Source organism: Mercenaria mercenaria, unplaced genomic scaffold, assembly GCF_021730395.1.
Source record: "Mercenaria mercenaria strain notata unplaced genomic scaffold, MADL_Memer_1 contig_4931, whole genome shotgun sequence".
NCBI lineage: Eukaryota > Metazoa > Mollusca > Bivalvia > Venerida > Veneridae > Mercenaria > Mercenaria mercenaria.
Window position 1 is genome coordinate 59330 of NW_026463201.1, and position 11937 is coordinate 71266.

The window sequence follows — 11937 nt, forward strand, 5'->3', positions numbered from 1 at the left end:
AAGAGACATCTATGAAATTGTTAGATTTATGAGGTAATTTCTATGACAGGAGATAATGTTCATGGTGAAAATAGCATTGATAAATCTGTGATCATTTATTCAGTTCGTGAAGCACACATGTACGTATATTAACACTGGAAATGTCCATGACATAATGTTCATAGTGAAAATTGGAATGATAAACCATAATTTCACTTTTTCTGTAATCACTAATTTGTCCATCAAACACATCTACTAACATTAAAAATGTTGTAATAGATCATCATTGTATAAACAACTTGATGTAATATCGTTATGAAACTGACAAATGTTGTTAACGTTCTACTTATCTTTATTATTCAGGACAATGGCTTCTATTTCTCACCATATTTGACAGTGATATATATATAAGGCCAAGACAATGTGTTACATGTCTAAAAATATTATTAAATTAATGTAGTAGTATGCAAGGTACTTGATGTGTTAAGGTGAGTTTAGACCACAATTGGTTTCTACAGTGTAAAATAGTTATCTACGTTTATAAAACTATACTGAAAAGGAAATGACTGAATAAGTTTGAAGATGACGTTGTGAAAACACACTAATAATATTCAGGAAGGGCTTACGAAATTGTCCGTTTGTCAACTTGTAGAATAGCTGTATTATATCAGTATCATCAAAATGATTTGCATGGAGGTCAGCTAGGAGGTAAAAGTAGGTTACTTGGTTGTGGTGGATCTTATAAAATGACCACACCCTTGAACTGCTCGTGCGCGAAATTGATTAATCGAAGAAAGTTATATTATACGGACAGCATTGATATTATAAGAGAATAAGCAGAAAATATAGCTTTTTGCATGCCTACTGACAATAACATTAATTCATTTCTCAAGAGAACATAAATTCCTTTATTTACTTCGATGTTATAAAAATATGTCATGGATAGACATTAATATGGATACTTTGCGACCAAAATAAAACATCGGTATTGAATAAAAAAAGTCGATCGGCGAATAATTGATTGAGATTTTATATTGAGTCAAAATATTACTATTTTTGTCACGGGGAGCCGAAAACTACGGTGATAGGTTTCATGTGACGCTTCATTCTTGTTTTAAACATCAAACCATAGAATTGTTGGTGAAGTTTCAACAATATTACTTGATACGTCACAAAATTGTTTAAAAATATGGACGTGATACAGCATATATAATTATGTGTTGTATATCTGGATGGGAAAATGTTTAAAAAAATATCATATGCACAATATATATTTATCTTACAAAACGAGCATTTTACAGACGAAAAACACACATGTGTATGTAAAGCTTAATTACGAGAGCAGCAACATTCTACACAAGTCGGTTGCGTAAATGAACGAATCAAAATATTAGTTACCATTTACCTGTGTTTGAATCTTTGACATTTCATCCCTAAAATCTTAAATCAACGAATGTTCGAAAGGGAATGTCGTTTTTGATGAAATCAAGAAATTATATGCCCACGAAATGTTATAGTATTACAAGTGGTGTCACATTTTCTTACGATGTCTAGCCTAGCATATCAATAATTATCGCGGTCTAAGAGGTACCATTTTACCGTTTAACTATCAATTCTTTTTTTTTTGTGATATCCTCAATCAATTTTTTGATATCCTTAATCAATTTTGAGATATCCTTAACTCATTCTATGATACCAATAAATGCATTTTGTAATGTCATAAAATACGGTGCATTTAATAATACCACTGATTATAAATTTAGATATCATAAATGTAGTTTTGATTTATTAAATTATTTAAAGATATAATAAATTGATTTAAAATGACATCACAAGCTATATTTATATACATTTTTAGCTCGTCTACATGCATTCAAAGAATATGGGGAGCTATGCTAATTACCCCGGCGTTGTTTAAAGTTTTTAAATGAAATGACAATATCTTGTACACCATCAATGATATTTACTTCAAACTTAGAGCACTTGTTTATTAAAACAGTCTCTACCTGTAGGCAAGAGTACATAACTCTGTCTTGTATTTTGACTGAATTATGGCCCTTTTTGGACTTGGAAATTGATTTAGTTTTCGTGCAAGTAGATGTTTGTCAAAACGATTTGACGTGTGGCTTTGAAACTTTGAATACTTGTTTCTTGTCATTGTCTTCATCTGTAAGCAAGAGTACATAACTCTGTCAGCTGGCTGAATTATGGAACTTTTTGGACTTGGAAATCAGTTAATTTTTTCATAACAGTCCATATTTTGCCTATCCTGTTTGTCATATGGCTTTGAAACTTTGACCACTTGTTTACCATCGTAGTCTACATATGTAGGCAATACTTCAAAACTAGGACAAAGACTTTAGCTCAGTTATGGCCATTTTCTGACAGAAATTAGTTAAGTTTCGCTTACCATTCCATATTTTGTCTAAACTGTTTGACATATGGCTTTGAAACTTTGAACACTTGCTTACCATCATGGTTACACATAGCCATACAGTACAAGACTTATCAAATCTACATTTACAGGTACATTTTTGACTTATGTCTGTAAATATCTGGGAATATTTTGACCCCATACTTCCATCAATTCTTCAAATAGTCGGGCGTACTGTCAACAGACAGCTCTTGTTTTTTCTTATTCTTAATCCGACTAAATTATATCTTTATTCTAGGATATCACTCCTTGAATACATTAAATGATATCAATGATATCAATAAATCATTAAAAGAGGTGATTTCATGACATCCTAAATTCGATTTATGCAAATTAATATTCATACACAATAGTATTGTTGTAAGATTTTGAATTTTTAAAAGACACATAGTCCTTGTTACAAAATGAATTTGTGATGCCCATAAATGATATTTAAGGGCATCTATGAATTAAGTTGTGCTAATCCGTAATTGAATTCAGCATGCACAAAATACTGGTTCACCTATTTGCAGTTTTCCAGCTGACATTTAATTTAGTGGGACTGACCGGGCCGTATACTATTTACTGTGCGTTATTTTATATTACCGTCGGGGACGCGGGGCGAAAACTCAATACACAGCGGGAGAGCGGGCGAAAACACGCTAATTAGCCAGGGCACGGGGCAAAAAGACGAGATTTAATAAAAAAAAAGGCCCGGTCGTGCGGCGAAAAAAAAAACGCTAATCAGAGCTCTATTTTCGTCGCTAATTATCGTGTTTTCATTTAGACTCGTGAGGTCGCAGCTGTAAGCTGTTTGAATGACGGGAGCGGGGCGAATTCTAGATCAATGAACCAAAAAGGTTATACTGCGGGGCAAAAGCTCGCTAAAAATCGTGGAAGATTGGGGGGGGGGGGGGGGGGGGCGCTAAAGACAAGATTTAAGAGGCATAACGACGAGGTCACGTAGTGAAAAGAATCTAACTGGCGCTCTATTTACGCCGATGTTTCACTGCACGACCACACCGTACTTTCGTTTCCCGCCCCCGCTGTTCAGCGTGTTTTAGCTCCGCGCCTTAAATCGAGGAGTGCCAGGACATTAAGCAGAAACAGAGGGGAGACAACTCATTAAAGTTGATTTTGGATAGACTTATGTTTTATTTTCCCTTGACTACAATAAAGTTCAATTTAATTGGAACATGATATTTATAGATTCGTTCTTGGAAAGGAAGTAAATTCAGTTTAATATTTACCGTAACTACAGAAATTGTTTTTTTTCTCTCAGTTTCTTTTCATTTTACACACAATCATTTATCTTCGTATTTTTTTTCAACGGGAAATTATATGTTGTGTTGTGGATTACTTAGTAACAATTAGATTTCCTCAATCGGATAGTCAACACTAAAGTTTAGTTCAAAGTTTGACTTTTAAATATCTTCTAAATATGGCAGTATCGGGACGAAAGGTACCTGATTTTCAAGGTTCTTTATCCAAGGGCTCAGCAGAGGACTTTGATCATAGATGTGAACCATGTTTGGCGATTGGTCAGCAAATAGAAGCTCATGGATTTTGTGTGGACTGTCAAGAATACCTGTGTAAGAACTGCTTTGGTTATCATCAAAGAACGAAGGCTTCAAAGCATCATCAGCTGGTAAACAAAGATAATATGGATAAACATGCTGTTATCAAGGAGTCAGACGAATGCACCGAAAAGTGTCATGTGCACAAAAAGGAAGTGATTAAATTTTTCTGTCCAAAGCACGAAGTTCTCGGCTGCAACGATTGTATGGTCCTGAATCACAGAGCTTGTGACATTGACTATATACCTGATAAATGTGCAAGTATTGGGGACAGTTTAGAGTTCAGAGAGGTACTGAGGGAACTTGATCAAAAAGTAAATGAGGCTGATCATATTATAAAGCAGGCTTCAAATAGAGAAAAAGAATTAGATTCTTGCTATGATAAGCTGCTCAAAGAAATTAAAATGTTTCGCAAAGAGATAAATGATCGCTTAGACCAGCTACAAAAGAAAATCCAGACAGATGCTGACAAAAAGAAATCCACAGATAAACAAACGGTAAATAAGGTTCTTGAAATGTGTACAAAACTTTCTTCAGATATCAAACAACTACGGTCAAGACTACAAGATTACAAAGCCTCACAGCAGAAGGGACAGCTTTACATTACAATGAAACAAGCTAAATCCAAACTAAAGTCAGAAGAAATAAAGGAGGCAGACAGAAGTTTAGAAAAGACAAACATGCAATACACATTTGAGCAAAACCAAGACCTGAAAAACATGCTTTCAAGACAAGATGCATTTGGAAAGCTCAGTATTTCGTCTATTCTTGTAACTTCAAATATCAGGAAACCTTTCGACAAATTAACCCGCAAAGAAAACATAAATATAAAGACGAAGTCAGATCGGAATGAATGCTGGATTACAGGATGTGTTGTTCTGTCCTCAAACAAACTTGTGGCGGCTGACAATAACAATGATAAACTGAAAGTTGTTGACATAAAAAATAAAGATGTAATAGAAGAGATAACACTTTCTTCAGGACCATGGGACATTGCAGTGATGCCTCAGGGTCATATTGCTGTGACGATGCCAGTTAAGAAAGAAATCCGTATCATGACAACAGCAGGTAAACTGTCAACTGTCCGCAAATTTCCAGCTAAAGGAAAATGTAGAGGTATAGCTTATCATGAGGGTCATCTCTATGTAGTTTGCAGTGACCCGAAGTGTGTATATGTTACAGATACACAATGTAACGTACAGAACGCAATTAAACTGGATGACAAGATATTTTACACACCAGACTACTTACTGCTGAGAAAGGATCTGAGACATATCTTCATCAGTGACTGGGGTAACGACATTGTCGTCAGTATAACATTACAAGGTGATATATCTGCTGAATACAAAAACAAACACTTTAAATGCCCACGGGGAATGATGATACTAGACGATGGATCATTGCTGGTGTGCTGCAGTAAAAGTAAAAGTAATAGCAGCATATGTCGTATCTCGGGTGATTTGAAGCAATGTCACACAATGATAGATGATCTGTCATACCCGTACTCTGTGTGCCATAATCGTGATGCACATGAGGTCTATGTCGGATGTGACGATGATCAGATGGTTGTGTTCAGTTCAAAATAATGCGTTTTATGACATAGCAAACAGATTGGGTCATGTAAAAATACAATATTGTGTCATTCATATTTCATATGCATTCTTTAAAAGATGTTACAGGAATGGATGAAATAATTCTAAACATTTAGAATCTAATCCCTAATAATCAGAAAACAATTTTAACCGCTTACACAAAAGTGATAAACTAGAAAACAGTTATAACTGTTTAATGAAATTTGAAGCAGTTTAATTCTGACTGAACTATTGATAATATAATCACATTCTGAATTTTGTTACATCCTCTATTTATGTTGTACATGTACCTATATATGAAAATAATCGTTTTCCGGGGCAGATACAGGATTTTGGTTAGAGTGCATGGTGTTTTAGGGCATCCAGAATATCTTCATTTTACAAGTTTGTTATCTAAATAGATCTAATATTTTAAATATATAGTAGGCTAAATTTTTCCAATCCATCATTTGTACAGGTAAAATAAAAACTTTATTATATATAATAATTATCATATATATGAGGCAAATTTCTTGAATAAATTTTTGAAATTTCACATCCGTTCTTAAAATCTTGGACTTTATTCTTTTGACTTTAATGTTAACATACATGTATTTGGTTCATTTTTTGAGCAGGTTTAATGTAAAAAACATGGAAAAAATCTATTAAATATTAGATAAATAATATGAGACAGGTAATCAAATATTTCTTTGTAACAGCCATGTGATTTTCATTTTATCATGTGATGTTTGTAATGTGATTAATACATGTATTGTATCAATGTCGAATCATCTGAATATTTTAGCAAGTGGCAAGGTGTTCGGTCCTGTAATCAATATACCTGTACTATGATCTACTGTTTATTGACACATATAAATGGTAATTTTTGGTGAAGATTAGTTGTCATAAAATTAACGTTATTATGGGTTTGTTTAGTAAATAGTTTTATAAATAGCTATCAGTCGCGCTGGAGAGAGTATTCAAATTAATCACTGGGCCTCTAGACAGCCCTATACAAGTTGTCTAGAGATCCGGTAACCTGACCTCTAGATACTGGGTCTAGCGGTCCGGATAACGGACCCCTAGCCACTGCCTAATTTCTATCTCTTGCGTACTGCATGAAAAGATATTTTATACGTTAACGTAATAAAACATATTATAGTATATTTTCATCTTCTTTTTTCATTACTATGCTGCCATTTGCTTCTATTTTATGGAACGTAACCAACCGAATCTGTCAGGAAATTTCAACTCATGAGTATCTGAGGTCTCATCTTCTTAAGTATTGCTTGGTTGGTTCTTGTTTTCTTTCTTTGTCTGTTTGGGTTTAACGTCATACCGACACAATTATTTGTCATACTGTGACTTTCCTGCTTTTGTTGGTAGATGAAGACCCTAGGTGTCCCTCTGGGCATTGTTGATGGAGGAAGACCCTAGGTTTCCCTCCGGGCATTGTTGCTGAAGACCCTAGGTGTCCCTTCGGGCATTGTTGGTGGAGGAAGACCGTAGCTGCCCTTCGGGCATTATTTTGGACATAGACGAGCAACCAGGTAGAACTACCGATCTTCCTTAAGCCAACTTGGTATATTCCTCATAAGAAAACAAGAAGGCAATGAAGGCCCTGTATCGATCACCTGACCTATTGACCTAAAGATCATCAAGATTAACATTCCGACCAAGTTTCATTAAGATACAGTCATAATTCTGGCTTCTAGAGTGTTAACAAGCTTTACTTTTGATTTGACCTGGTGACCTAGTTTTGATCCCACCTGACACAGATTAGAACTTAACCTTAAGATCATTAAGACTAAAAGATACTTTTGTGAAAAAACGCTTGTCTCCCCCAATGCAAACTCGTATAGGCAAGAAGTCAATAGGGGTCGGGAGCAAAAGTCAAATAGACACTAATGGTTGGCTGCAATAGGGATCATCTACTTGACATGTCCAGTCATCTCACTAAGTTTCAACATTCTTGGCCTAGTTGTTCTCAAGTTACTGTTCAAGCTCCTTTGACCTTGACCTTTAATAAAGTGACCCCAAAATCAATAGGGGTCATCTACTTTGCATGTCAAATCATCCTATTAAGTTTCAATTATTTAGGTCAAGTCGTCTAAAGTTACTGTCTGGAATTGATTTAACATGGCCAGGCCCCTGTGACCTTGACCTTTCATAGAGTGACCCAAAAATCATTAGAGGTCATCTACTCTGCATGTTCAATCATCCTATGAAATTTCAATATTCTGGGTCAAGTGATTCTCAAGTTATTTATCTTAAACAGGTTTCCATGTTCAGGCCTCTGTGACCTTGTCCTGTAACAGAGTGACCCCAAAATCAATAGAGGTCATCTACTTTGCATGACCAATCACCCTTTGAAGTTTCAATATTCTGGGTCAAGTGGTTCTCAAGTTACTGACCGGAAACGGTTTTCAATGTTCAGGCACCTGTGAACTTGACCTTTAACAGAGTGACCTCAAAATCAATAGGGATCATCTACTTTGCATAAACAATCATCCTATGAAGCTTCAATATTCTGAGTCAAGTGGTACTCAAGTTATTGATCGGAAATGGTTTTCAATGTTCAGGCCCCTGTAACCTTGACCTTAACAGAGTTACCCCAAAAACAATAGGGGTCATCTTCTCTGCATGATCAATCATCCTATGAAGTTTTAACATTCTTGATCAAGTGGTTCTCAAGTTATTGATCGGAATCTGTTTTCAATGTCCAAGCCCATGTGACCTTGACCTTTGATGGAGTGACCCCAAAAACAATAGGGTTCGTCTACTCTAGCAGCCCTACCACCCTATGAAGTTTAAAGGTTCTAGGTCAAATGGTTCTCCAGTTATTAATCTGAAATGGAGTGTGACGTACGGATGGACGGACAGGGCAAAAACAATATGTCTCCCCCAGAGGGTGGGAGGAGACATAATTAACAGTCTGACCAAGTTTCATAAAGATACGATCACAAATGTGGTCTCTAGAGTGTTCACTAGCTTTTCCTTTGATTTGATTTGGTGACCTAGTTTTTAAACTCACATGACCTATATCACAACTTAGCCTAAAGATCATCAAGATTAACATTCTGACCAAGTTTCATGAAGATAGAGTCATATATTTCACCTCTGGATTGTTAACAAGCTTTACCGTTGATATGTCCTGGTGACCTAGTTTTCTACCAAACATGACCAAGAATCGAACCTGATCTAGAGGTCATCAAGACAAACATTATGATCAATTCCCATGAGTTTCAAACTTAAAGTTAGGTCTGTAGAGTGTTGACAAGCTTTACCTTTGATTTGACCAGGTGACCTAGGTTTTGACCCCACCTGAAGTAGATTGAAACTTGACCTAAAGATCTTCTAGATTAACTTTCTGACCAAGTTTCGCTAAGATATGGTCATAAATGTGGCCTCTAGAGTGTTAACTAGTTTTTTCTTTAATTTGACCTGGTGACCTAGTTTTTAACCCTACATAACTCAGATTCAAATTTAACCTAAAAATCATCAAGGTTAATATTCTGACCAAGATTCATTAAGATATGGCCATAAATGTGGCCTCTAGAGTGCTAACTAGCTTTTTCTTTGATTTGACCTGGTGACCTAGTTTCTGACCCCAAACAACCCAGGTACCAAACTGACCTAAAGAACACCAAATTAACATTCTGACCAAGTTTCATTTAGATACGGTCATAAATGTGGCTTATAGAGTGTTAACTATATTTTCCTTTGATTTGACCTGGTGTACTAGTTTTAGACCCCACCTGACCCAGATTTAAACTTGACCTAAAGATCATCAAGGTTAACATTCTGGCAAAGTTTCATTACAATAAAATCATAAATGTGGCCTCTAGAGTGTTAACAAGCTTTACATTTGATTTGACCTAGTGACCTATTTTCAGATTCCACTTGACCTAGATTTAAACTTGACCTCAAGATCATCAAGATTAACACGCTGACAAAGATTTATAGCGATATTATCATAAATGTGGCCTCTAGAGTGTTAACTAGCTTTTCCTATGACCTGGTGACCTAGTTTTGGACTCCACCTGACCCAGATTTTAAAGACCTGCTCCAGTCTTACCTTTTTACCTTAAATGTCACTGAAAAAGCATGAAAATCATGACTATGAACAGTGACACCTACCAAAATAGAGTCTATTTTATATAAAATTCTATATAAAATACCTTTGGTTTTGCTTCCTAAAGTTTGGCGCGTTGCCGTTAACTGTTACCTATTGTAATCATGGGTTGCATACACATAGAATTTGAATAGCCACAGAGCAGGACATTAACTTTTCCTAAATATCATCAAGGTTAAAATTCTGACCAAGTTTCATTAAGATATGGTCATAAATGTGGCCTCTAGAGTGTTAACTAGCTTTTTCCTTGATTTGACCTGGTGACCTAGTTTTTTACCCTACCTGGCCCAGTTTAAAAACTGACCTAAAGATAATCAAAATTCACATTCTAACCAAGTTTCATTAAGATATGTTCATAATTGTGGCCTCTAGAGTGTTATCTAGCTTTTCTTTTGATTTTACCTGGTGGCCTACATTTTAACCCCACACAACCAAGGTTCGAACTTGACCTAAATCATTGAAATTAACATTCTGACCAAATTTCATTAAGATACTGTCATAAATATGGCCTCTAGGGTGTTAACAAGCTTTTCTTTTGATTTGACCTGGTGACCTACTTTTTGACCCCACCTTACCAAGATTTGAACTTGACCTAAAAATCATGAAGATTACCATCTGACAAAGTTTCATTAAGATATGGTGATAAATGTGGCCTCTAGAGTGTTAACAAGCTTTTCCTTTGACCTGGTGACCTAGTGTTTGATCCTACATGATCCAGATTCAAATTTGACCTAAAAATCATCAGGATTAATATTCTGACCAAGTTTCATGAAAATAAAGTCAAAAATGTGGCATCTAGAGTGTTAACAAGCTTTTCCTTTGATTTGACCTGGTGACCTAGGTTTTGACCCCAGATGACCCAATATCGAACTCGTCCAAGATTTTATTAAGGGTAACATCCAGACCAAGTTTGGGCCAAAATGTTTACCTGTAGAGAATTAACAATCAATCGGACAGACAAACGGACACAGGGCGATCACAAAATTGATTGCAATTATACTTCTGCACCGATATCCAGGCAGATTTTCCCTCCTTACTGGTCTGAAGATTTTAAACAGGACTGGTCAAAATTGAAAGCCTTTTTAACAAAGACCAAGTACGTGTTGACAATGTTTTAACAATAAAAAGAACAAAGATAAATAATCTAAATATAAAAACGTATCGTAAACCAAGATAACAAACTCAGCTGTTCATTATTCTTATACATTGTTAGAGGAGTGTAGGACAAAACACTTCCATCTGATTTTTTACCAAGTGCACCCCTTCCATGAACCTCTCCCATGAACTCTCCTTACTTTTTTTAAAAAATATTTTCAAGGACAACAATTTAACTATATTAAGTTCTCTTTAATGTTACAACAAGCAGCTAACGCCTGATAGCGTTTTGGCTGGGTTTTCAGAATTAGGTGATAACGAGTTAAAGTTCTAATAAAGACATACAATAAATAACCCCACAAATTAATAAGCACTATTGAAGGAAAAAGGGAAAAAAAGAAATTAACAGGCAGAAAATGAAATTAAAGATATAAATTGGTGTTAAAAAAATAAAAGTAAGAAAACACCATTTTCAATGTTTAAATCCCCATGACCTTGACCTTTGACAAAGTGACCCCAAAAGCAGTAGGGGTCATGTACACATCAAGACTAACATACCTATGAAGTTTCAAGGTCCTAGGTGAAATACCTGTCCGGATATAGAGTGAACAGAAAGGTTAAAGACTCATTATCCCATCCATCCATCACCCGCTCCATCAATCCATCCATCCGCCCAGACAGCCCTAATCTACAAGCCAGAATCGGCCAAAAAAAAGTTGTTGATGCTGAAATATACAAATACTTTTCAAAATTTTTCTTTACAAACTTTGATTATTCTCTTAAATGTATGGGAGAAGTTTTGTCTGCTTTGTGAAACATATATAACCAAAGATTTGAGAAAATATTTACTGATTCTTCTGTAGTGGATATCATTACCAATTTAAAAATGATATATACAATTTTGCAAATTTCCAAAGTAAAAGATATTTTACAAGTCTATTTGTCTTAAATAACTTATATTAACAAGAGCTTGTCGAACACAAAATGCACCCCTTGATGCATTCTGTAATTGCAGAAGGAACAGAAATTTTTTGCTCACTGTAAACAAAAAAATCAACAGGGGTCATCTGCTGGTCATAATCAACCTCCCTATTAAGTTTCGTGATCTTAGGCCCAAGGATTTAACTGTTCTGGGTCAATGTGACCTTGACCTTTGGCCTAATGATC

The 11937-nt window shown here is 35.4% G+C and overlaps 1 protein-coding gene across 1 annotated transcript; it reads left to right on the top strand.

Annotated features, from left to right (window-relative positions):
- The first annotated feature begins 3550 nt into the window (after positions 1-3550).
- Positions 3551-5993, top strand: LOC128554314 (uncharacterized). Its single transcript, XM_053535576.1, has one exon. It carries the CDS (start codon positions 3834-3836, stop codon positions 5553-5555), a length of 1722 nt encoding a protein of 573 aa, XP_053391551.1. The 5' UTR covers positions 3551-3833; the 3' UTR covers positions 5556-5993.
- The last annotated feature ends 5944 nt before the right edge of the window (positions 5994-11937 follow it).

Coding starts and splice junctions, on each gene's coding strand:
- LOC128554314 (XM_053535576.1), top strand. CDS start 3,834: ATGGCAGTATCGGGACGAAAGGTACCTGATTTTCAAGGTTCTTTATCC.